The sequence below is a fragment of the Ornithorhynchus anatinus genome, chromosome 11 (genome assembly GCF_004115215.2).
Source record: "Ornithorhynchus anatinus isolate Pmale09 chromosome 11, mOrnAna1.pri.v4, whole genome shotgun sequence".
Lineage (NCBI taxonomy): Eukaryota > Metazoa > Chordata > Mammalia > Monotremata > Ornithorhynchidae > Ornithorhynchus > Ornithorhynchus anatinus.
The window spans coordinates 50,277,911-50,305,537 of NC_041738.1; the positions used below are offsets into that span (position 1 = coordinate 50,277,911).

Sequence of the window (27,627 nt, forward strand, 5' to 3'; positions counted from 1 at the left end):
AGTCCCTAGTCCACATGGGGCTCACAATCTAAGTAAGAGGGAGAACTGGTATTTCATTCCTCATGTTACAGAAACTGAGGAAAAGAGAGTTAAGTGGCTTGCCCAAGGTCACGCAGCAGGCAAGTGGCAGAGTGGGATTAGAACCCAGGCCCCGATCCCCAGAGCCGTTCCCTATCCACCAGGTTAATCACCTAATCCCTTAAGCATCTTCCTGGCTTCCAGACCCTCCGCCTTCCAGGAAGGGTTTTACTACAATAAATCCCTCACCAGTAGCCAGGCCAGAGAAATGGTTCTCACCACTAGGTCTTTAGTTTGCAGACAGATATATGTTACGAGGTGATTTGTCTTCACTCACGGTAAACACACTAGGCTGAAAACGAATGTTCAACTATAAAAGTGTTTCCCTGAATTTATCTGCACTCATTTCTGCAGTGGAGCGAGCAATTTCCCTCCCTCCATCCATCCATCAGTCAGGCATCCATTTTATGCAGCTGTTTGACTCCCTAAGAAATGAATATGGTACTTAAAACTCCAGCCACCCGGTTATTAGCTGCTGCCAAGCTTCCACCTCCGAAAACACTCTCATTTTGTGTTTGTAAACCACCTGCTTGTCCTTAACATCTGCACAATCTAACATTAGATAGAGATCACAGTCTACTAGGGCACGGCGTGGGGCTGGGAGACAGAGGGTCTGGGTTCTAATCCTGGCTCTGCCACGTACCTGCTGTGTGCCCTTGGGCAAGTCACCTCATTTCTCTGTGCCTCAATTCCCTCCTGTGCAAAATCTGCCTCTCTTCTCCCTCTTACTTAGCCCCTTGACCTGATGATCTTGTATCTATCCCAGCGCTCAGTACAGAGTTTGGCCCACAGTAAGCACTTAACAAATACCACAATTATTATTATTCAGTAGCATTTATTGAGCGCTTACTATGTGCAGGGCACTGTACTAGGCACTTGGAAGGTACAATTTGGCAACAGATAGAAACAATCCCTGCCCAATGACGGGCTCACAGTCTAATCGGGGGAGACCGACAGACAAAAACAAGGCAACATAATTATTTGTATTCTTAGTATTATTATTATTATTACAGGACCTCAGAAGAAAGCAAGAGGAATGAGACTGATTCTTACCTAGGATCAGAAGCTTCTGGAACACAACCATGTCAGTTTAACCTGTCTGGGGTGACACCCCAGGATACCACCACTCCCATCCCCAAGTCATCAGCGTTCAACAAATACCCTGGTCTACACATGGGGAGGAATGACAAATCAAGGGTTATGAAAAGATAAGCTGATGTGCAATTAGCAAGCCCAGTCGCGGGAGGAAGAGTGGAACTGGGCTAAGGCACCAAAGAAGGTAAAAGAAGCCAACAAAAAGATAAGCAGAAGGCCGGGCACTCGGGCAAGCAGAGAGCAGCGGATCAGTGGCTGTTGTGTTCGGCGGCGGAAACCGAATTTTCCTGAGCCTCAGAAATGTGATGATGAGAAACGTGCACGGGGCGTTATTATTCTGAGAAATCAATAATGGTTGATAATGCTATTGATGATGAGGAAGAGCCTGAGGATGATAAATCTTATGAAGCAACGGCATTATACGAGTCCACACGTGAGGAAAATCCTCACTGTGCCAAGTAGGATACTATTTTCGAGCACACTCAGTTCTCCTAAAACACAAGGACTGGATTCCCACAAGACGATAAGGAAAACTCACTCCGTAGTACTAAACGGTGTCTGACGCGCATCTATTTCACCCACTACCACGGTATCCTGCCTTCAAGCAGGCATAATAATAATAATGATGGTATTTGTTAAGCGCTTACTATGTGCAGAGCACTGTTCCAAGCGCTGGGGGGATACAAGGTGATCAGATTGTCCCACGTGGGGCTCACAGTCTTCATCCCCATTTTACAGATGAGGGAACTGAGGCACAGAGAAGTGAAGTGACTTGCCCAAAGTCACACAGCTGACATGCGGCGGAGGTGGGATTAGAACCCATGACCTCTGACTCCCAAGCCCGGGCTCTTTCCACAGAGCCACGGTGCTTCTCTATGGCATGTAATCATAATAATAATAATAGTCGTGGTATTTAAGCATTTACTATGTTACCAAGCACTGTTCTAAGCGCTGGGGTAGATATAAGACAATAGGTTGGAAACAGTCCATGTCCCATATGGGGCTTACAGTCTTCACCCCCATTTTACAGATGAGGGAACTGAGGCACAGAGAAGTTAAGTCACCTGCCCAAGGTCACACAGCAGACAAGTGGCGGAGCAGGATTAGAACTCACCTCCTCTGATTCCCAAGTCCATGCTCTTGCCACTAGGCCTTCCACACACACTCCCACCCTCCTTGCTGTGGTGCTCTATACTAGCCACGTGGGGAAAAGTAACGTGGTGACACATTTCCTGCCCACAAGGTGCTTACACTCTACAGGGCGGACACAGACATAAAATTATTTACTTCTAGAGAGGTCAAAAATAAATAAATAAAGCAGAGATAGATATCTGAGGAGCAGCATGGCATGGTGGACAGAGCACAGGCCTGGGAATCAGAAGGGCATGGATTCTAATCCCGGCTCCGCCACCTGTCTGCTGGGTGACCCTGGGCAAGTTATTTAAATTCTCTTTGCCTTAGTCCCCTCATCTGTAAAACGGGGATTAAGACCTTAAACCCTACGTGGGACTGTGTCCAACCTGATAAGATTGAACCTACCCAGCACTTAGAACAGTGCCTAGCATATAGTAAGCGCTTAACAAATATCATCATTATTATTGTGATGATGATGATTAAATAGGCATACCATTTCATACACACATTTAAAACACATAGTTAGCAACACTAATTCTGACAGAGGTGGATATACCGGCGAGGCTGAATGGAAAGAGCCCGGGCCTGAGAGTCAGAGGGCATAAATTCTAATCCTGCCTCCACCCCCTGTCTATGTGGGCCTTGGGCAAGCGACTTCACTTCTCTGGGCCTGGGTTCCCTCATCTGTAAAATGGGGATTAAATCCTACTCCCTCCTACTTAGACTGTGAGCCCCAGGTGGGACAGGGACCGGGTCCAACCCGATTAACTTGTATCCACCTCCAGCATTTAGTCCAGGGTTGGCACTTAGTAAGCATTTAACAAGTATTATTATAAATTATTACCAGATGGTTCTAGGCCCAAGGGAGGATGAGGGTCATCCGTTCCTTTCTTTATTGTTTTAGAAAATGGCCGGGTTTCTCCATTTCCCTTAAATAACCGCTGGGCTGCTGACCGACCAGGTTTTCTCCATTCCTAAAAGTGTCGTTTGAGTCCTCCTTTCTGCACTGGAAGAAGACTGGGGCTGGGAGTCAGAGGAACTGATTCGGGTTCCCTGCTCTGCTCCTGGTCTGCTGGGCTGCCTTAGGCAAGACACTTAACCTCTCTGGGTCTCTGTTTCCTCACCTGTAAGATAAGGCTGTTTGTTACCTGCTCTTCCTTCACCCAGACTGTGAGCCTGGTCGGGGACACAGACTGTGTCTGATCAGATTACCTTAAATCTACCACAGTCCTTAGCACGGTGAAAGGCATAGAGTAAGCACTGAATAACTATCACTTGGCATGTCCTCTCTCTCTTCCTCGCTCGCTTTCTCTCCCTCTCTCTTCCCCTTCGTGTGAGAGAAGACCTACATGGGTAAAGAGTTCAGGGGCTCCTAAGAAAACAGGGTTTGAGTTGCCATTCTCTGACATTAGCAGATCTTCATAAGGAACCGCTACTGGACGAAAGAGATGCCACAGAGTCCTGTGACTAAGGTGCGACTTTCATCTTTCCTCAGCAACAGCAACAACAAAAAAATCCTCCTCAAAAGAAAGTTTTGCCCTAACCTGTAGCAAGGACGGTCTAAGCTGAGAAATGCTTCTCTCCTCACTCCCCTTCTCTCTCTACTATCCCTTCTACGCGAGCCTAGAAAATCTTTCAGCAGCTAGTCCGCAGGCTCAAGCTTCACAATCCAAGCGACCCTAAAGGGAAGAGTCCTTAACTTTCAGAGTTTCACTGGGGAACAGGTCCCTTGGAGCCTCTCATTTCAAACTTCCCCATCCAAAACGCAAGTGTCAGAACAGCACCCGATCAATCTGTAAGTGGCCCCAGAGGAAGTGACTTGTCCTTCCTGCCTCCTGTGACTTCTGCAAAAGATAAAAACCCCTCAGCCAAGTTGTGAAACGGGGACAGAAAGACAGCTGGGCGTTCAGGAAATTAAAAAGAACAAAAAAAAAAAGTTGAAATGGAGCTCACGACAACCGGCTGAAAACAACGGCTTGGTTCCAGAACAAAGGGCAGGGAGCGGGGGGCCTTCAGAGGAAAGGTCCTTTCCAGGCTCGTCCAGTCAGCCCGGACCGTGCCAACAATCTGTGCCAACAATCTATCCGTGACCTGCCTTGTGAGAGGCTCAGATGTATTGAGATGTCATCGTTACTCTCGCAATTAAGACAGGAGAGAATGCTACCCCTAGCTTAAACGACAAGCATCCACCACACAGCACATAAACAAAGATCGGCCTGCTGTGTGACCTGTGTGACTTAACCTCTCTGGGCCTGTTTCCTCATCTGTACAATGGGGATAAGATCATCCTGGACCCCCATACGAGACAGGGACTGTGTTTGGATCTGATAACTCGGTGACCACCTGAACGCTTAGCACAGGGTAAGTGCTTGGGAAACGCCACATTTTTAAAAGTGAGCCGACTGTGAGGAAGAGAAGTGAGAGCAAGCCACCAAAAAGCGCCATTTAATCGAGCTGGTGCCAAAGTGGTTCCTGCAGGTACGACCTGAGAATGTTGACGCAACGTGTTTCTCTCTCCTAGTTAATTAGCGTGAGCTGAATCCTGGCTGTCTGATTTATAATTTACCTTGCTTCCTTGGTCCTAAATTGAACCGACATGTTTAAGCAACTTACTTCTCAGTTCTCGTTTTTTGTTTATTGTTCTCTCTGCTCTACGTCTAAAGGTGACTACAGACTCGGTCAGGGGAAGAAACAGTGCAAAAATACAGTTCCTCAAACGTGTAGCCCTTACTCGATACAAATGCACGGGCTGGAGAACAGGAGCAGTTGCAACGATACTCACTGAACATCTACTGAGGGCAACTGGAGTGTACTAAGCGAGCTGCCGTTCGAGGAAGGATTTCGAGGATTGAATTAATTCACTTTTGCCTCACTGCTTTGGGTGCTAAATGGGTCGGCTGGTAGGTGGGCATCCCTCTAAATCCCTTCTAACTGCTACTCTGTGCTATGGGTCAATCCTGCTAATCTCACCATGCTTTGATCACTTTCATAGCATCCAAATCAGTTGACCTTTAGGACTGGACTGGAGAAGCAGAGGGGCCTAGTGGAGAAAGCGCCAGCCTGGGGGTCAGAGGACCTGGGTTCTAATCCTGCCTCCGCTATTGGCCTGCTGCGTGACCTTGGGAAAGTCACCTCGCTGGGCCTCAGTTTCTTCAATGGCAAAACAGGAATTCACTAACTGCTCCCCTCTTTGCTGGACTGTGTGCCCCATGTGGGACAGGGACCACATCCAGCCTAATTAACTCGTATAATAATGTTGGTATTTGTTGAGTGCAGACTATGTGCAGAGCCCTGTTCTAAGCGCTGGGGTAGATACGGGGTAATCAGGTTGTCCCTCGTGAGGCTCACAGTTAATCCCCATTTTACAGATGAGGGAACTGAGGTCCAGAGAAGTGAAGTGACTTGCCCACAGTCACACAGCTGACAAGTGGCCGAGCCGGGATTCAAACCCATGACCTCTGACTCCCAAGCCCGGGCTCTTTCCACTGAGCCACACTGCTTCTCTACCCCACCGCTTAGAACAGTGCTTGACACACAGGAAGCAGGCACGGGAAGCAGTGCAGCCTAGTGGAAGAAGCATGGGCCTGAGAGTCATGGCACCTGGGTGCTAAACACAACTCTACCACCTGTCTGCTGGGTGCCTTTGGGCAAATCCCTTTACTTTTCTGTGCCTCAGTTACCTCATCTGTTAAATGGGAATGGGGTTAACTCTGTGAGCTCCATGTGTGACACAGACTGTGTCCAACGCAATTAGCTTGTATCTACTACAAGACTTAGTACAGTGCCCGGCACATAGTAATCACTGAATAATTACCATTAATTAATTAAATAAATAAAAGCCCGGCTCAGTTGTCATCTCCATGCACCCCATCGCTGATGAACCACCAGACATTTTCTTCTCAAGACAGACCTCCCAGCACAAGGGTCACTCTTGATGGCACTCAAGAAATCAGAGCCTGGGATTGGCAGGGAATGTGTTTATTGTTATTTTGCACCCTCCCAACTGCTCAGTACAGTGCTCTGCACACAATAAGCACTCAATAAATATGACTGCATGTGAATTGACTATTCACAGTCATTGAAAAGCAGCATGGCGGAGTGGATAGAGCACAGGCCTGGGAGTTGGAAGGTCATGGGTTCTAATCCCAGCCACGCCACTTGTCTGCTGTGTGACCTCTGTGCCTCAGTTACCTCATCTGTAAAATGGGGACTGAGACTGTGAGCCCCACATAGGACAGGGACTGTGTCCAACCCTATTTGCTTGTATCCACCCCAGTGCTTAGTACAATGTCCGGCACATAGTTAAGGGCTTAGCAAATGCCATTACTATTATTATTATCTGGGAGCACCAGCAGGTGACCAGGGAGGAGAGGGATGGGGGGATGGGGCACAAGAGCTGGAGAACAAGAACTTCCCCACATCCATGGCTTAGAGGAAAGAGCCTGGGCCTGGGAGTCGGAGATCATGGTTTCTAATCCCAGCTCCGCCACTTGTCTGCTGTGACTCTGAGCAAGTCACTTCACTTCTCTGTGCCTCAGTTACCTCATCTGGAAAATGGGGATCAAGACTGTGAGCCCCACGGGGGACAACCCGATTACCTTGTATCTACCCCAGTGCTCAGAGAGGTGCTTGGCACATAGTAAGCGCTTAACAAATACCATCATTATTATCATCATCCCTGGGCCACCCAGCCCACCTGAGGTCAAGAAGGAAGAAGCAGAGAGAACCATCATCCTCCCCAATGCAATTTCAGGTTCACCATAGGTCAGCTGGCTGGGGCCTGTGGAGGCCGGGGAGCCAGTCCGCCTCACTGGTCCCACCCTTCATCCTCTGGGTGATCGCTGGCCGGCTCCAGGGGAGCCCCGAGCGACAACTGATGCCCTAAATTGAGGAAGTAGAGTCCGAGTGGGGCTGGGGATCCTGCGCCCTCCCCTCCCCTTCCTGGAGTCTTTGAGCGCCTCGTGGGCAATAATGATAATAACTGCGGTGTCCGTTAAGCACTTACTACGTGCCAACCACCATTCTAAGCACTGGGGTTCACCTTCAAATGCCGTCGCGTCATTTCCGACCCACAGCGACACAATCTTCAGAACGTCCCATCTTCTGTCGAAGTCATTCTGATATAATAACGTTGATATTTGTTAAGCGCTATGTGCAGAGGACAGTTCTAAGCGCTGGGGGAGATACAGGGTAATCAGGTTGTCCCACGTGAGGCTCACAGTCTTCATCCCCATTTTACAGATGAGGGAACTGAGGCCCAGAGAAGTGAAGTGACTTGCCCACAGTCACACAGCTGACAAGTGGCGGAGCCGGGATTCGAACCCATGACCTCTGACTCCCAAGCCCGGGCTCTTTCCACTGAGCCACGCTGCTTCTCTCCTCTGCTTCTGATATGTGAAGCCACAGATTTTTCACCCTAGAGGGGGAGATTGAATCTCCATTCTGAACCACGGCCACAAGCCCAGCCAAGCCCCCATTAAAATCTATATCAGGACACGTCTTCTCACTCTGGGCCACTCTGGAGGGGACACACCCTCAGGAATCTTAGCACAGCGCTCTGCTCTGCACCCAGTAAGCGCTCAATAAATACCACTGACTGATTGACTCCCTGAGCTGGACTCGTTCTCTCTCACGCTACTGGGTGACACCTCGAGACCCCTCCCACCGTCCTTCAGCCTCTCCATGTGGTCCTTCAGATTCGAAAAAACAGGCCAAGTGCAAAAAATAAAATAGACTCCAAATAACTCTCAAGAACGACCCTTTTCAAGGATAACAGTGGGAGGGATTGGGCAATGGCTCCAGAAGAAGGCAAGAAAGGAAAGGACAGGAAGGATAAAAGGAGGGAAGACAGAGGAAGGAGAGTGTCACCGGCCATCCCCTTAGTACCCAAACCCTGGGGGCGGTTGGGGTGGGGGGTGGGGTCTGCCCCCGGCACTGCACCTATTCGCCAGGAGACCCCTCCTCGTAGGACCACTTCCACCTCGCCTGGATAAACCCCATTCCAGGGCCTCAGGCACCCCTTCCGATCCTCTGAAACTTCCCCATCCCCAGGGTCTCCAACCAGGACAGGCCCTCATCCAATCACCAAGGAATCTCACCGAGGGACAACCACCCCCCAGGACGCTATCTCCCTGAAACACGTCCCCCTTGAAGACACAGGCCACCGGCCCGCTCAACTCTCCTTCCATAAGGCCTCCGGACTCCCTTCCCCATTCCCCGTTGATATTTAACAGATTATGACTAGGAATTCAAGAACGAGCCCAAAGTCCAACGGCTCCTACTGCGTCCCTATCTCGCACACCGCAGATCACTTTATCTTTGGATTTGTGGCCCCCCCCACCCGGGAGCCCGATTTTCACAGTTAGGGAACAGCCCCGCAGCCGAAGAACGGCTGCTTAAAATAAATCCAGAAAATCGTTTTTTAATCTCATCGGGTAGTGGTTTTCTTTCCTCCTCTCCGGCCTGAACATGTCAACGACTCCCGTGGACGTCCCACGGTGCCATCTGCGTGACTATCTCCGCGGCCTCAAAAATTCAAGAAGAGCTTCCAGTCAGGACTTCCAGCCCATGAAATCGGGTCCCGAAATTAAAACCTTTAGGCGTAACCCTGGCAGAGTAAACAGAAAAGCCTTCTTTGAATAGAGATGTCTCCCAGCTACCAAGAACAGCAAATACATCTTCTACTCTCCGATACTTTATTATTCCAAAGGGCACACCGTTTTGTCTCTTGCCACTACGTTGCCTTCTGGTCACTGATACCGTAACCAGGAAGAACTGATACCGTGTTGGAGGTGAATGAGGTTCCCGACGTTTATTCATCCCGCATAATTCCCAGAATCGGTGGCAGGAAACCACCGTTTACGTCCGTGAGCTCCACACAGGAAAAGACAGATGGTCCCTTTCCAAGCCAGGCCCGCTTATGCCTCAGGTCTGCGAGGAGGTTGGGCGTCTCTTTGAGGGAAGTGGTTGCTGGGAAGGAGTGATTGGCCCCGATCGATTGTCTGAGCTCAGAATGGATTCTGACGCTCCGACGGGAACCAACCGGGGAGGTGGTGTGGGGAGAAAAACAGGAATGTCAGAAAAAACACGGCTGAAAGCCGGAAACCAACCCTGATTAGTGAATACCTGGCTCCTTGACAGGCGTGATGTTTTTCTACATTGTATGTGAAAGAGCTGAGAGGGGTTCCAAAGCGGAATGTGTCAGGGCCAGGCAGTCCAAGTACCGGGGTCGGAAGGTGGCACAATAGGCCATCCTGGCTGGCACGTCAACCTCAGGCCGCAATCACTCCGGGTCCACCGCCGCTGCCAGGTTGAGCGGCGGAGGCCAATCCCGAGCTCCAGATGGCACCCTGGGTCTCCCGGCCATTGTTTCGCCGACGGGGCGGGGGCCCCCGGGGACGACCTGGGGCACGGCGTGGACTCGGACACCACCCGAGTCCGGCAACGGTGGTGGTCAGGGTTCAGGGTCGCAGGCACATCCTCCTTCCCGTCCAAATGAACTCATTCCCAGCTTTTCCACGAAGGTTCCCCCGCCTGCCCCCGCCCCCCACTGCTGAATCCCTGAGCACTGACTTTCAATGGATGCTCTATTTACTTTTCTTTTTTTAATGGTATCTGTTAAGCGCTTACTTTCTGACAAGCACTGTTCCAAGTGGTGGGGCAGATATAAGATAATCAGGTTGGACACAGTTCCCGTCCCACATAGGTCTCACGGTCTTAATCCCCAATTGCAGATTAGGGAACTGAGGCACAGAGAAGTAAAATGACTGGCCAAAAGTCACAAAGCAGAGAGTGACGGAGCGGGCATTAGAACGCAGCCTGTAAACTCGACCCTGAGATAAGCCCAAAATCATCATCATCATCATCATCATCATCACCACCAGCTCTGCCACTTGTCGGCTGTGTGACTGTGGGCAAGTCACTTAACTTCTCTGTACCTCAGTTCCCTCATCTGTAAAATGGGGATTAAGACTGTGAGCCCCACGTGGGACAACCTGCTTCCCCTATGTCTACCCCAGCGCTTAGAACAGTGCTCGGCACATAGTAAGCGCTTAACAAATACCAACATTATTATTATTATCACCACCACCACCCTGACAGGGCAGCTTTAGGATGTACAGCAATGGACTAGGTCTGAGGTGGAAGGAAGAAAAAAGGCAATATAAATACTTATACGCTAACTGATTCCGCTTCCCCAAGGGGTCACTGGCTTTACTAGATTTCCGGCTGCTGTTGCCATAATAATCTTAAAAACAAATGTGGCAATTGCTAAGCAATGACTCTGCACCAAGCCCTGTACAACACGCTGGGATAGCTAGAAGATAATCAGGTTGCCCAGACTGAGCTCCCCACGCAGGACCCTCTAAAACTGGACAAAGCTGGCAAATTACCAACAGGCCCCACTGGGCTTACAAATCCCGGCTACGGTGACGACCGTGTCCAGAGAAGCAGCGTGGCCTACTAAGGACCGGGGTCCTAATCCCAGCTCCGCCTCTTGACTGCCGTGTGACCTCGGGAAAGTCACTTCACTTCTCTGGGCCTCGGTTATCTCATCTGTAAAATGGGGGCCCCTCGTGGGACAGGTATTAGCCTGAATCTACGCCAGTGCTCAGTACAGAGCCGGGCACAAAAGAAGCACCATAAAACAAATACCATAAGAGAAGTAACAGACGCAGACCAGACCTCACAGATTGTGAGTGCCTTGACGGACAGGGCTGGTATCTCATTCCTACCTGAATGAGATACCAGCCCTGTGGCTCAGTGGAAAAAGCCCGGGCTTGGGAGTCACAGGTCATGGGTTCGAATCCCAACTCTGCCACTTGTCAGCTGTGTGACTGTGGGTGAGTCACTTCACTTCTCTGTGCCTCAGTTCCCTCATCTGTAAAATGGGGATTAAGACTGAGCCTCACGTGGGACAACCTGAGTACCCTGTATCTCCCCCAGCGATTAGAACAGTGCTCTGCACATAGTAAGCATTTAACAAATACCAACATTATTATTATTATTACCTGAATACTCCTGTCCAATGCAGAGTACAGGATTTTGCACACAGTCAAGTTTCCCAATGTTTAGAACAGTGCTCTGCACCCAGCAGAGGCTTAATAAATACTATTACTCCTACTCCCAGAGTGTGCACTCTACATGGGCAGCCCCACCCAGTCTAATCTGCCCTGGCTGTGCCAAACTGGCAGAATGCCAAGTGCCTCTTGGCACACCTCTTTCATTCATTCATTACTATTTATCGAGCGCTCACTATGCAGAGCACTGTATTAAGCGCGTGGAATGTACAATTCGGCAACAGATAGAGACAATCCCTGCCCGCTGATGGGCTTACAGTCTAATCGGGGGAGACAGACAAAAACAATGGCAGTAAATAGAATCAAGGGGATGTATATCTCATTGACAAAATAAATAGGGTAATAAAAATATATTCAAATGAGCAGACGAGCACAGTGCTGAGGGGAAGGGGAGAGGGGGAGGAGCAGAGGGAAAGGGGGGAAAGGGGGCTTGGCTGGCGGCGTGGGGGAAGAGAGGCAGCAAAGGGAGCAGAGGGAAAAGGGGAAGCTCAGTCTGGGAAGGCCTCTTGGAGGAGGTGAGCTCTTTGCCAACAACCACCCAGCACATGGACCAAAGAGGGGCAGACGAGACTAGCTTTGGGCTCCCGCCTGGGCATGGGTCCTTCCCGGGCAGAAAGGCGGGCGGGGGGGTCTTCCGGCTTCTGCATTGTTCTACAGGTTGAGTCACGACTGGGCTGGTACCAGGTCCCTCGCCTTTCAATCAATCAGTGGCACTCCTGTTTAGACTGTGTGCCCGTCATTGGGCGGGGATTGTCTCTATCTTTTGCCGAATTGTACATTCCGAGCACTTAGTACAGTGTACATAGTAAGCGCTCAATAAATACTATTGAAGGAATGAACTTACTGAGTGCTTTCTTGGGTGCAGAGCACCCTAATAATAATAATAATGTTGGTATTTGTTAAGCGCTTACTATGTGCAGAGCACTGTTCTAAGTGCTGGGGTAGAAACGGGGCCATCAGGTTGTCCCATGTGAGGCTCACTGTCTTCACCCCCGTTTTACAGATGAGGGAACTGAGGCCCAGAGAAGTGAAGTGACTCGCCCACAGTCACACAGCTGACAAGTGGCAGGGCCGGGATTCAAACCCATGACCTCTGACTCCCAAGCTACTAAGCACTTGGAAAAGTACAGTAGGACAGAGCCGGTAGCTGCGATCCCCACCCACACGGAACTTCCAGTCTCAGCTCATTAGGGAAAGGGAACATTCATTCAGCCGTATTTATCGAGGGCTTACTGTGAGCAAAGCGCTTACTAAGAGCTTAGTAACATAACTGACAACTCTGTTGAACTGTACTCTCTCTCCCAAGTGCTCAGTCTAGTGTTTTGCCCATATTGAGCGCCCAATAAATACCACTGATTGATTACACAGTCCAGTTCGCTGTCCATTCCCTCCCTCACCTGGGGGGCCGGGGAGGCGGGAAAGGGGTCACCAGGGCCCCGGCGGCAACACCGGCAAAGCCGCCCATGACTCACCACTCCCTGCGCCCTCCGGCCACCTGGCCCGGTGCCAAACCAAGTCTCGTAACCGGTGACTCAAGAGCGCAGCCCAATCAGCGCATTGAATTCACCAGTCATGACGGCGACTAGGTTTCAACTTCCTGCAGGCTAAATGAGTTCCCGGCTTGATGTGGAGAGGGAAACAGGTTTCGGCCGAGTCCTTTTCTTGATAAGGTGGCAGCCGGGCACCCAAAGCGGAGCTGCAGCTCCCTCTGATCATCAAAGACCGGGGTACGTGCCCTTATGCCAAGGGAAACATCAGAAACAGGAGCATGGCTTCATAAATGGAAAAAATAAATAATAATAATGTTGGTATTTGTTAAGCGCTTACTATGTGCCGAGCACTGTTCTAAGCACTGGGGTAGACACAGGGGAATCAGGTTGTCCCACGTGGGGCTCACAGTCTTAATCCCCATTTTACAGATGAGGTAACTGAGGCACCGAGAAATTAAGTGACTTGCCCAAAGTCACCCAGCTGACAAGTGGCGGAGCCGGGATTCGAACCCATGACGTCTGACTCCAAAGCCCGGGCTCTTTCCACTGAGCCATGCTGCTTCTCTAGCAGCCATAAAATCCCTCCCCTGCCACAAAAATCATTCATCCATTCCATCGTATTTATTGAGCGCTTACTGTGTGCAGAGCACTGTACTAAGCGCTTGGAAAGTACAATTCAGCAACAAAGAGAGACAATCCCTGCCCACAATGGGCTCACAGTCTAGAAGCGGGGAAACAGACATCAAAACAAGTAAACAGCCATAAGTAGCACTGGTATAAATAGAATTATAGATGTATACACATCAAAATAATAATAATAATGGTGGTATTTGTTAAGCACTTACTATGTGCAAAGCACTGTTCTAAGCACTGGGGGGATACAAGGTGATCAGATTGTCCCACGTGAGGCTCACAGTCTTCATCCCCATTTTACAGATGAGGGAACTGAGGCCCAGAGAAGTGAAGTGACTTGGCCACAGTCACACAGCTGGCAAGCGGCAGAGCCGGCATTAATATAAACAGAATTATAGATACGTACATATATACACAAGTTCTGTGGAGCGGGAAGGGGCGAAGAGCAAAGGGAGCGAGTCGGGTTGATGTTGAGGGGGAGCTGAGGAAAATGGGGGCTTAGTCGGGGAAGGCCTCTTGGAGGAGATGAGCCTCCAATAGGGTTTTGAAGGGGGGAAGCGTGACTGTTTGGCAGATTTGGGGAGGGAGGGCATTCCAGGCCAGAGGTAGGAGATGAGTTTCTTTCCCCCATTTGTATTCTTGGGTCAGCAACTACAATTCAGTTTCAGTGGATGTGTCAGGGAGAATATCATTTAGAAAATATAAATGGCTTTCAATTCTGAGTTGGAAATCGTATTTGCCAAGATCAAAATCTTATTTCCTGAGCCCTGCTCTTGAAAGCTGAAGGAAACCCAAAATGGCTCCACCTGCCCCAGGCAGCGACCGAGTCCCCATCTTGTCTCTTGGAGGCTCTGGGGAGGGGGGCACTTCAGTTCTGTATCAGTGTGGGGTCACCTGTCCTTCCTTGACGGTCGGTCTCCAGCTTCTTCTTGGTTTGCATCTCTTCAGGCTAAACCTGATTTCGAGAACCCTGGCCAGGAAGGACATCTCCCAGGATCTACAAAAAATCTATTAAAGCACTAACTCACTTCTCCTTCTTCCTCCTAAATGTAAATCACTTCAACGTCTGCCTCCCCGCAACAAGACTGTAACATCTTTGACCTCTCTCAGGAGCTTGGTACAGGGTTTTGCATTCGGCGGGTGCTCGGTAAATACTGTTGAGTCCCTGGATTGAGCACGATCCATGCTCATCCTAAATGCTGGTTATTTTTCTTTTTTACTTCTCCCTATTTTGGTTGTAAAATCGATTCAGATCACTTCTATTTTCGACAAATTCACCCACTAAAATTCCAATGTCATCGTGCATTATGATTCAAGTTCTACTTGATTGTTCAGGATGTGATGCTCAGCCTAATGACTCCTTAGACTTCTGTCTCAACGCACGGGGAATCTGTGTTCAAGTGAGACCGAAGAGAGGGAGAAACCGCACCACTTGGGCTAGGCAGACCCAAGGTTGTGGCGCTGAGGAACGTTTACTCAGGTGTCTGTCGGGTCGGGCACCTTGGCTCCTGGCCCTGGTCTTTAAAAGTCATTACGATGACTTGAGACTCTAATTCGGATGGAATCTGCCGAACGGGTTTTCAGAGTCACGTCTTTCCTCCTCGCCATTGCTTTTCTTTTCGTAGTGATGCAATTCCCCCTCTTCAACAACCCAAACCTGTAACACTACCAAGTCACTGGAGCTAAGACAGCCACACCCGCTAGAAGAAAGCCAGCTGGGAGCGGGCCCTATTCGGGGCCCAGATCGCCGAGCTGGCCGCAAGCTCAATCCTCACCCGGCCTTTGGGAGGACAAAAGCAAAACCGTCTCGCGGATCCCGAGGCGGGGCTGGGGGGTTGACGGCCCGCGGCCCGAGCCCACCCGGCTGACGGGCCAGCGGCCTCCACAGTTGCCAGCTGCGGCGGCTATTCCGAATGCCTTACCGAGAGGCGCGTGGCAGTTGTCATGAGGGCAACAGCTGCAGCTCTTGTGCCGCCCAGAACTCTTGCCAGGAAGGCAGGGGGCCAAATAGCATCCCCCAAACCTCACTACCCCAAATGGCCAGGTGGGCTCGGTTCCGCTCTCGGGCTCCAGGCTGCTGCTCTGACGGAGCAGGACATTTTCTCCCAAGCAAATACACATCGACCCCAGAGCTCTAAACACCTAGGCACCTCCCTAGGTCACGGGCCAAGGCAATTCCTCATTATCCTCACAGACTCAGAACGAACACCCTCAGGCTTTCTCGCCCCCTCTAGGCTGTCACCTCTTTTTTCTTTTTTAATGGTCTTTTTTAAGCACTTACTATGTGCCAGACACATAGTAAGCTCTGGGGTTGATACAAGTTAAACAGGTTGAACACAGTCCCTGTCCCACATGGGGCTCACAATCTTAATCCCCACTTTACAGATGAGGGAACTGAGGCTCAGAGAAGTGAAGTGACTTATCCAAGGTCACACAGCAGACAAGTGGCAGAGCCGGGACTAGAACCCAGGTCCTTCGGACTCTCAGGCCCGTGTTTAACCCACTAGGCCACGTCGCTTCTTAGCAGGTGCTCCTGGTGGGCAGGGATCATGCTAACCAACTCCGTTGGGGTACTCTCCCAAGTGCTTAGAACAGGGATCTGCATACAGTAAACGCTCAATCGATACTACTGATGGAGCGATCGATTGATGGATTGAGCTTAAACCTGCCCACCATCCCATAAATGCCATCGTAATCATTATTATTGCACACTTCAAAAACAACAAATGAGATGCTGGGTCTGGTAAGCACCTGGGCAGTCCTGGGACAAAGCACAACAGGAGGGTTGAGTGGGAAAGGGGGCGGAAGACCCCCACGGTTTGCCTGCCTCCTTCTGGGCTCCCCCAGTCACGGATAGAGTTGCACAAGACCGATCCATTCTGGTAGGCTACGGGGTCCTTTCCGCCATCACCCCATTCAACTAGGGGGACCGCTGACTTCTGCTCCCTAGGGCCCTGGACTCTTGTGAGTTCTGACAGGGGAGGGTCAAGGGGGAGGAAGGGTACGGCTGAAGGCGGGGAGGAAACAAAGACAAAGTCCTAGTCCCGAGACTTTTTGAGAGCTTTCAAAGATAGCGGCGAAGTGTCCGATTACAACCAAAGCACGGGTAAAATCCAAGTTCAATTCAATCAGCAAAGCAGGAGAAAGAAAGAGGTGGTTCTTGATGTACACATTCCTCGCATTCGCTGTAAACCCCTAAGCAGGGGTTTGGCCCAGGTGAATATTTGATTTACACGCTCTCACATCATCAGCTAAAATGATTACGCGGGTGGCCAAATGAAATTGATGCATAGGCTGTAAACAAGACACAGACTCGAGTAGATTGAATTTATAAGCGCGCCTAAACCTTGCTATATCGGGTCACAACAGTGGTCCCTGAGCCCAGCCTCAGTTTCCAACAGTATCACTCAAGGACTCTTGGAGAATCTAGGTGACATCCAACTTCACTCACGGCTGAGGATAATGTCCCTACCTTTTCCTCGAGTATCCCATCACGAACTTCCTGCCTGAGAATCTGCCGTATCCTTTCTTTACGCTAACATCCCGGTTAACCGTGAATTCATCTGAGCCCTCTTGGAACTTGCTGATTTTTTTTCCCCTCCTGATACAGATTCCACATCCACACTACCTGCTGGGGAGAAGTGTTTCCTCTTGTTTGTCTCAAACCTGCCTCTTTCGAGCTTCCCTGTGCTCCTCTGGTCCTGATGTTGAGGGATTTGGCGATTAAGAATGCCCACTTTGCGATTTTGTATTCTTATCCCCCACCCACCCAAGCTCCACAGGCCCCCATCAACTGAATTGGGGGAAGGGGGAAAGAAAGGTGGGTGCTGGACCCCTCTCTGGGGCTTCGAGGGAAATTGACAGAGAGCTAGCCACTTTCTTTCTGTAGTTGGCTATCATTTCTATGGTCTGAATCTGTCCGGAAGCTCCTGGAGGACAGAGACCGTGCCTATTTGTTCCTGGCTAGCTCCCCACAGTGCTCCCCACAGTGCTCTGCCCACAGCACACTTTCCACAGTTGCTGACCAATCAGCTGGACCTCCGGGGGCGATCCATCGTGGATCACTTCCCCAACCAGCCCGGTTCAGTTCCCAGTTGTTCCGCAGGCTGAGGTGGACTGCAAACAGAAGCAGCAGCGTCGAGCGTTTCCACCCACACCAAATCTTTCTAATGGCCCATCGGCTAGGGGCTGGGCAGAAGCGAAAGCACCGAGTTCCTCTGGTGCCAGAGCTGCAGCTAACTGGATGCAAAGCTTTTCCCTGGAGTTGGGGTTGGAAATCCTGGCCGTACCCCTCCTTCTCCCCCAAGGCGGGCCCCCTACCCCAATCAAATGGGCATCTACCTATGTCCAGATGGGCAACTAACTACCCAGTGGGAGCCTCTTTTTTTAGATGCTCACAGTTGGCAGGCCCACCACCAAGACCCACTCTCTCTATGCCTTTCTAATCATGGCAGGTATTCCCCTATTCGGGCCCTAGTGAATCAACTCAGGTCTTATTCAGACCCTCAGTCAATGGTATTTATCGAGCGTTTACTATGTGCAAAGGGCGGTACTAACCACTTGTCAGAGTAATAATAATAATGTTGGTATTTGTTAAATGCTTACTGTGTGCAGAGCACTGTTCTAAGTGCTGGGGTAGATACAGGGTCATCAGGTTTTCCCACGTGGGGCTCACAGTCTTCATCCCCATTTTACAGATGAGATAACTGAGGCCCAGAGAAGTGACTGGCCCACAGTCACATAGCTGAAAAGCGGCGGAGCCGGGATTCGAACCCATGACCTCCCAAGCCCGTGCTCTTTCCAATGAGCCACGAGAGTACAGTACAACAGAGTTGACAGAAACCCTTCTTTAGAGAAGGCTTCTAAGAATTAAGATTGCCTCCAGAATTTTAATCCTTACTATCTCAGAACTCTGACAGAGATTCTGTCTTTATTCCACCCTGGTCGAGGCAGAGGTGTCATATGTGTCACACGGTTTCCTAGTTGGAATGATTACCGTTCTCATGTAGCCAACGACTTGTCTTCTAAAACGCTCATTCCACTCCACCTAATCTGCTCAGGGGGGGCTTTCGATCATTTCTACGACCCAAACCCTGGTTGTGATTTCAGACATTCTCAGACGGTGCTGGAAATATAAAGCTAAGAGCACTGTGCGTGCCCACAGAGGCAGACAACCAAATGGACTCTCTGTGAGAAATGAGGCCCAGCAAGCACTTTCAGCCCACAGACGCCCGGCACGAGGAGAGAGGGAGCTTCCTCGTCTGGCTGCCAGAAGCCGACACGATAATGACGATGGTATTTAAGTGCTTACTATGTGTCAAGCACCGTTCTACGTGCTGGGGTCGATACAACATAATCAGGTCCCTGTCCCGCATGGGGCTCACAGTCTTAATCCCCATTTTACAGATGGAGTAATTGAGGTACAGAGAAGTGAAGTGACTTGTCCAAGGTCAAACAGAACACAAGCGGCAGAGCCGGGATTAGTCAGGTCCTTCTGACTCCCAGGCCCGTGCTCTATCCGCTAGGCCACCCTGCTTCTCAGCAGGGCCGCTCCGGAAGCACCAATCTCAAAAGCACAGGGAAGGAGATGGAGGTCGGGGCGAACACAGCAACCAGAGAGAAGCTCCAGACTGAAAGCTCAGCACAGCAGCCAAACACCAGGCCCCGGCTCCCTCTAGACTGTAAGCTCGTTGTGGGCAGGTAACGGGTCTGTTCATTGTTGTAGCGTACTCACCCAAACGCTTAGTACCGTGCTCCGCACACAGTAAGCGCTCAGTAAATACGATCGAATGAATGAATGATGATCTGGCCCCAGCGAGTAACTGCTTCTCCCGAACAGAGAGCAAATAATAATAATAATGTTGGTATTCGTTAAGCGCTTACTATGTGCAGAGCACTGTTCTAAGCGCTGGGGTAGATACAGGGTAATCACGTTGTCCTACATGAGGCTCACAGTTAATCCCCATTTTACAGATGAGGTAACTGAGGCACAGAGAAGTGAAGTGACTTGCCCACAGTCACACAGCCGGGATTCGAACCCATGACCTCTGACTCCCAAGCCCGGGCTCTTTCCACTGAGCCACTCCCCTTTGGTAGAGAACAAACCGGTGGCTTGGGGAACCGATCCCCGCTTTGGGAAGCGTTTGAGGAAACGTCTCTTTAAAGTCGGTGCGATCTGGTATTTTGGGGAGGTCTCCGGCCCGGCGAACTGGCCTTCCTCCTCGCCGACGGTGAAATTCACCCAGGGGCGCGAGAGGGGCCGGAGAGGCCACCGCGGGTCAGATGATCTCGACCACACAGAGCGCACGTGAAGACTGCCTGCTGTTGTGTCGATACGTTAGCTCTGAGCCCCCCACTGGGTCCAATGCTTGGACGCAGAAGTCACTGCCCAGATGGAACAGCTGGCAGCAGCTGGGCCGCGAGCCAGAGGATGGAGTGCCAAGCTCGATGGTCCCGGCATGCCACCTGCTGAACCCCGGGCCCGGTGGGGGTGGCGGTGGTGAGGGCGGTGTGCGCTAAACCCTCGTCGAGGGGCTGGCTGAAGTTCTCACCATATCCTTGCTCTGCTCCTCTAGACTCGTAAACTCGCTGTGGGCGGGGAATGTTTCTCATATTGTCACGTCGTACCCTCCCAAGTCCTTCGTACCGGTCTGCATACAGTAATCACTCGATAAATACGATCGACTGAGTGACGGACTTGCTCTCAGCTGAGCCCCGCCACCCGGCCCAGCCCACTGGTTTCATCCCAGTTAACTGCCACGGGGGCAAAAAGCCCTTTAAAAAAATCTGAATGGGGAGAAACACCTGGTTCAAGTATCCTTTGGCCAGAACTATCCAGATATTCCGGGGCAAAATGGTTTTAGATCACCTTCGCTGGAACCATTTAGAAAATCTGCCCATAAAACCCACCCAGATGGAAGTGACATTAAGGTTTAAAAGCGTCCATTAAAAGCCAGCAACAACCGCTACCCGTATCCCCACCCTCCTACAGCTACCGACTCTGTCCGAGCCTCACCCGAAAGGTTCATTTTTCTGTTAGTACGCATATACGTACCATTCGAAGTAGCACTCTCAGGAATGAGAATGAAAGATGCTCAGAAAAGCAAAAAGATATACAGCAGATGGACAGGGGTCAATCCTCCATCACCAGATAGTTTAGGAAAAAAATTGCCAAGAGGACCTGGCCTGATACGAGAAGCAGTAAAGTGCAAGGAGAAGCAGAATGGCATAGTGGCTAGAGCTCGGGATGGAGTCAGAAGGTCATGGGTTCTAATCCCCGCTCCGCCACTTGCCTGCTGTGTGACCTTGGGCAAATCGCTTCACTTCTCTGGGCCTTAGTTACCTAATCTGTAAAATGGGGATTGAGATTGTTAGCCCTGTTAGCTCCAAGTGGGACAGGGACTGTGTCCAACCCAATTCGACTGTATCCATCACAATGTTTGGTACATAGTCAGTGCTTAACAAATACCATAATCATTAATTATTATTATTATATGGCTTAGCACTTTGGGCAACTCCACTCTGCTAAGGAAAAGGGTGTCGACAAGGGTGTCTTCTACTCCCTTGCCACAAGCCCGGTTCTTAAATGGTGCCAGTTGGGATGAATTTTTACAAAACAAGCATCATTTCTCCTTTTTAGAGAACATCGTCAGCTATCTTCCCCCAAACAAGTACTTTTCGGAGAAATTTAATTCAAGCCTGTGGGAATGTCCGCTTGTGGCGACTAGGATTGAACAAAAAGCTGAATAAAAAGTGTGGTGTTTGCTAATTGCTATTAAAGGGAACTTCGAGCACTAGGAAAATTCACACAGGGTTGAATAGAGCCCCAGTGAAACTGGGTCACAGTGTTTGCTAATATATATAAAAAAAAAGGCAAAACGAGCAAACACAGGGACAACAAAATGAAGGTTTCCACGGTCCACTCTGACTTTCCTAATTATATATGCACAGAGGAAGGGGTGGCTAGAAAAGAGTGAACAAAAGAGTTAACCTAGCCCCATGGAGATTTCGTTTCCAGACACAAGTTGCAATCAAACTTCCAATCGGGGTGGAGAAAATGTCTTCTTACTGTGCAGGGGGCGGGGGTTGGAGGGGGTGGGGTGGGGGTGTGCGTGTGTTGTCTGTGTTTGTCCGTGTGTGTCCCCTACTGTGCAGCTACGTGTGTGTGCACGCAGATCATAAACTAGCATAGTCCAGTTCTAAATGGCCTCGGTAACTTCTCCTTTCTACCTGTCCTAGTTTCACGAACAAAGGGCAGCTTCCTTCTGGCCCCTCAGCAAGTCACTGAATGAGGTTTTGCAGGGCAAGAAAGCGTCAGCTCTCTCCAACACAGGGACTCACATCCAGGCGACGGCTGTTTCCACGGGCAGAGGGATCTCCCTTCGAACACAAACAGAACGGGGCCGAGCCCTCCTCGGCACAGAAAGGGAGAGGCCCCTCCGCAGCTTCCGCCCGGTGAACCAAGGGAATCCGAGAGACTGACTCAGGGCCGGTCACTTCCTCGGGCATGAACGGAGCGGCTCTCGGAGGGGGCCACCGTGCTCCGACGGGTGGGATCCAAGAGGGCAGGGCAGGGGCCGACCAGGTGGAAGAGCCAGGTGCCGGGCCCGGTCGGCGGTTACCCCTGCAGTGGCACCTCGTTGGCTCTCCACCTTGGGGGAGAAATGCTCTCCGTCGGGCTGGCCCAGACCAGGGGAACGGTACTGCCCCAACCGAAAGAAAGAGGTCAGACAAAGTCACATCCAAGAAGCCAAGCAAAGTCGGCACTGATTCTGGTTCTGGCCTTAAGGATGCCTACGGTGAATGGCAAAAATAATGTACCGCTGGTAAGCCTTGATCCATAAATCCCATTGGAGTCAGCAGCAAGGTAACCCAGGGCCACTGCCCATTACAATCGAGGTACGGCTGAGAATGTCGTGAGTTACAGGGCTGAAAAACAGATCAGCCAACTGCTCCTAGGGGGCCGCATGGCCTAGTGGAAAAAGCCTAGGAAAAAGCGGAAAAGATCCAAGTCTGGAAGTCGGAGCACCTGGGTCCTAATCCTGACTCTGCCACTTGCCTGTTGTGTGACTTTGGACAAGTCACTCGATATTTCTGGGCCTCAGTTTCCTCACCTCATTTCGGGCAGGGAATTTGAGGATTAAATACCTGGTCTCCCTCCCTCTTAGGTCATCAGCCCCATGTGGGGCAAAGACTCTACCTGGTTATCATGTATCAACTACACCAGTGCTTTGAGCAATGTTTGGCAAGTAGTAAGTACTTAACAAATACCATTATTTTTATTATTCTCTTCATCAACCGTCCAGTCACGGATGGAGAAAATGTACTGCAAACACTGATTGTAAATCAATTCTTCATAATTCTGTAACAATTTTATTTTCATGACCCAGCTTGACTTTAAAAAGAAAAGGGGGCAGGGGGATTGAGGTGGGGGGGATCCTCCATGAAAAGTTTGAAATGGCAGCAGTCAGAAAATCTGCACATTCACCACCAAAGTCAATAACCAAACAGCCCGGTACGTAATGCAATTAGTAAACCAGCAGTGGAATAGCAAAACACAAACAACCAAGCTTAACAAAATGGCCATCAAAGGTTGCCCTACCCAGAGAACAGGGAATGATAAATTGGAGTGGCTCAGCGCTTCCTTTCCTGTAGCTCTAAAACACAGATGGCAGGGGAAAAACCCAATGCACTTCAGAAATATAACCAACTCCTAAATAGACTGGGGAGCATACCATCTGAAATGTAGGGGGAGAGGAGTTTCTAAAGGCCTGTTAGAGGACTGATAACATGTTTTAGCTCAGATTCCATCTAAAATTGCACCAGAATCCAGCTTTACTGCATTTAATCTAGTCCTCTAGACTGTAAGTTTGGTGTGGGCAGTGAACACGTCTACCAGTTCTGTTGTACTGTACTCTCCCAAGCGCTTAGAACGGCGCTCTGCACGTGGTCAGCGCTCAGTAAATACCATCGACTGATGAATCTAATACTCATTTCTGAATAACAGAGTACTTGGACAGAACCCACAGCAAACAGAGATGCCCTACCCGAAGTTAAATGAGCACGACGGACAACAGATCCGCCTCCTATCACCACCAAACCTCAACAGAGTCTAAACAGGTAAACAAGTCCCCCATGATCGGCCACTGCGACATTTCTTGTATTCTAGGTCTAGAGCCACATCCTGTCCTCTGCCCAGATATTCGACTCCCACCATTTGAGAAAAGAAGAAACCATTCTCTGCATCTCTAACAACTCGAGGTATGAATAGGCAAGCCGCCCACCTAAAATCTCCAACAAAGAGGACACAGCTGTAGCACTGACTCCGGTCAAAAAGAGACCAGACCGTGCAAAACAATTCTTCATATTTTCTGTTCTGGGGTTTCCAAACCCTTTATGAAAAAGCTATGCCAAAAGACAGCTCGCTTCTCAGAGCAGCAATTTCACACCCAGCTCCTAGAAATCACCAATCACTTCTCTACGGTGCAGGATTTCTCCATGTTTGCCACAAAAATGTATACCTGTGATTTTGCCTGTGACGACGCAAACAGGTTCTCCGAAAAATTCAGGCCTGAAAATGCTCTTTGGCTTAATTGTCCTGACATTCCAGGTGAGGGGGGTGGGGTTTCTTTCCTCCAAAGCAGGCACTTAATTCCAATCCACGTGTATTTTTAGGCCCCAATCATGCAGATAATTTGCGTGTATTGCCACATGCTCTGTTCTCCAGTCCACCCACTTTATAAATATTTCATTTTTTTCCATGAGTGATTGATGCCTTTTTCTTCTCCTTTCCTTTCCCCTGAAATACACCTCCCGTGGAGCTCAGTTCTTCGGCTTGCGATGTTTGCTTTTTAGGGACTCTTCTTTGGGGACGGGTCATATCGGTGGCGAGACACGGCTTCCTATTGTGGGGGTATGGCGGTGGAAGGGACAGTGCCTTGTATTCCAGCAAAGACGCTTATGTCTCTTTGTTCATTTTCTACCCCACTTTCTTTCTCTCCCTATGGGGAGGATAACCCAGTGCTCTTTTCACCCACCTGTAAATGTGGCTTATTCAAGAGACGGGCACAAAATCTAAGGAAGTCAAAAACATCAGCCTGCTCGGTTGGCTGAGGCACCTCGAACATGGCACTCAAGGACAACGCTCCCTTGGGTTGTACAATGTCGTTTGGAGGCCCATTAGGGGCAAGTGTCAGACTTGAAATCGGCATTCTTATGTGTCACGGGATCAAACGTATCCAAAGACCACCGGGGAAGTGGGGGGAAGTATCGAATCGCATTTCTCGAGCACTTACTGTGTGCTGAGCACTGTACTAAGCACTTGGACTATGTATCCGGGGGGACGACTTGACAGTGGGGCCATATTGCCAGTGCACCTGCAACCAGTGAAAACAGGGGTCCGTAGGAACACGAAACAAAAAACAATGGAAAGTTTTCATACGCCTGATAGTCTATTCCAGTTTGAAGAACAGGGTACAATTTCCTGAGTCCAAAGGCAGGATCATGCTTTCCCTCCTTTATCACATTAAATACACACTAGGACTCTATACACCAATAAATGCATTGCCTATTTATACTGTGGGTACAACACCAATATTTAGCTGTACAAACGGGAGTTACGTATGTACGCCTGCACGATACGTTGTGGTAACAACAACACTGGGGTCATGCTCTCTTTTGGTAGTTAGTGTTACTAAGGTTGATCTGATTCTCTTCAGAATTCTCAATGAAAATCATCAGCCATTGGAGAGTTCTTTATTTTCTAACCGAGTGGATATATTCTATGAGAACGCGAGCTCCAGATCAAAATCCAAAACAAGGCCTAGACCAGAGATGGTGTTTTCACGGTCCTTTCCCTAAACACGGTCTCCTGCTTCAAAATTTTTTTTAAAAGCATCCAGTTCCCTCTTCTTTCACGACCCTACAAAAGCACTCTTCCTCCCAACTGATACACCGGTCACCCTGTGCAGATTTCAGTTTTAAAAGCAGGTCCATCGTACCGATTTTCCTCTTAATCCAATTCTTAACGATCACATCGATAACGCAAAACCCCACTTCTTGGAAAACGTAATCAAATGGCCATGAATCCACTGGGTTATTCTGTTGGGGTTGGTCTTTTTTTAAATAAGAAAGTAGTGGAGAAGTCAACACTAGGGACCCCATCCTACCTTCCACACCACCAAACTGTGATGCAATTTTAAAGAGAAGACATATCTTCCTTCAACAGTTGCAGGGGCGGGGGGGGAGAGAGAGAATGCTTCTTTCATTTAACAAGATTGGTGTTCTAGAAGTTATTCCTCAGCACAAGCTAAAATCGGGACCAACTCTTCCGCTCCAAGGGGAACAGTCGAAATCAAACCTAAACCAGGCAGCAATCACCAGTTAGCTCTCTACGGCTCTGCTTCAGGTTTCTGGTCTCTATAGAATAGAAACACCACGATAATAAAAGAGGCCCAAGTGACCAGTAAGAAATTAAAAAATAAATCTCATTCACCCATCCCTGAGTTCCGAAGGACGCAGTCTTCCCTAAGCTCCAGATTCATACTTGGAGATGGTAGTACGCGTCCTCATTTTTTGCCCGGCTATAGGGGAGGTGTGGATCCGATTTCTGCCTTGATATAGGGGAGGTGTGGATGAGATCTGTCACCGCTCTGGAGCAGACACTTTCCCCCTATCGCCTTGCCCATCGAACAAAATTCCAGGCCCCCAAAATGCACATAAAACCCCCGTCGGGGAGGAAGCGACAAGGCTGGAAGGATGGAAGCTCTACCTTGGCGCAGGACGGGGCCGGGACACTTACCGTGGCTGAAGCCAGGCTATTATCCGCCAAAGTCAAGTGATGAGGTTCCCACCTCCTCAAAAATTTGGACGTGAGGATCTTGCTCAGAAATGTCCTGGGGTGTCTGATGACACAAACCTGAATGTCCCCTTCTTGCAGCAGTTTATACCTCATCCCGTTGCAGAGCAGAAGGGTCCTTCTACAAGGAACAGCACCCATTTTATTCCCCTCGGTAGCAGACATTTCGCCCAGCAACGGCTTCGTTTCCTCTATCTGTCTGTGATCGCTGGCCCCTCCGGAACCGCTATTAAAATCCATTGCCGATTATTTTCCTTCCCACCTGGCGAAAGGGAAAATTGCCAGCCTAAAAAGAGAGGAGGGGGGGGATCCGTATCCTGCAAAATCCCACCCCCCCCACCCCCCAAGAAGGTGGGGGGGTGTAAAAATTAAGCACCAAAAGATGAGAAAGCAAAATTCCGAATTCAATCTTCAGAAAATCCCCTCCCCATGGGTCTCCTCTCGTTTTCTTTTTTGGGGGGAAGGGGGGGGTCTCCCTCGATCCTCGGTTCTTCCAGTGAATTTAGTTTGCTAAATTCTCGCTCTCCATGACTGTGCACAGCTGCAAAAATCAATAGATCCAGGCGGAGGAGAAGGCGACAAAGGTGGACTGGAGGAAGAGATCTTCTCTTTGTGTCGGATCAGCTGGGGATTTTTTTTTTTCCCCCTTTTTTCCCTCCCCCTCCTTCTCCCCGGGTGTCTGGGCGTGAGTGTAGGGGGTCGGGAGGTGTGTGAGTGTAATGGGGGGGAGGGGAGGGAGGGGGATGTGTGCAAGTGTATGTGAGTGTGTAGGAGTGAGTGTGTGGGGATGGATGTGTGTGTGTGTGAGGATGGAGGGGGGGGGGTGTGTGCAAGGGGTTGGAGGCGCGAAGCTGGAGCTGCTGCTGCTGCCGCTGCTGCTGCGCCGGGAAAAGAGAGTCCTGTTGAGAGATTGCAGAAGCAGCTCAGCGCGGCTCCGATTGGTCCCCGCGGGGTCACGTGCCGCCCCTCTGACGTCAATGGAGCGCAGGAGGACCGGCAGCATCGGGGGGAGGAGCCCTCGCCGCCGCCGCCGCCCTCGGTGCCTCTTTAAGGCATCGTCCGAGAGGAGGGAAGAGAAGGAGGAAGGGATGGGAAGGATCGAGCGGGAGGAAGAGTTGGGGCGGGGGGGAGGGGACGGGGAGGCCGCGCGCGCCCCTCCGTCAGCTGCAAGGAGTGGGCGGGGGCCGGGGTGGGCGGGGCCAGGTGGAGGGGGCGGGGCCAAGGAGAAGGGGGCGGGTCTGTGGGGGAGTGGGAGGGGCCGAGT

At 50.2% G+C, this 27,627-nt stretch overlaps 1 protein-coding gene across 1 annotated transcript in view; it reads right to left on the minus strand.

Annotated features, from left to right (window-relative positions):
* Positions 1–27,142, minus strand: part of LOC100076614 (c-Maf inducing protein) — a 235,603-nt gene extending 208,461 nt beyond the window's left edge. Inside the window, 1 exon segment of the mRNA XM_029074875.1 lies at positions 26,307–27,142. Within this exon segment, the coding sequence (XP_028930708.1) occupies positions 26,307–26,603 (297 nt within the window). The 5' untranslated portion in view covers positions 26,604–27,142.
* Between the last annotated feature and the right edge of the window lie 485 nt (positions 27,143–27,627).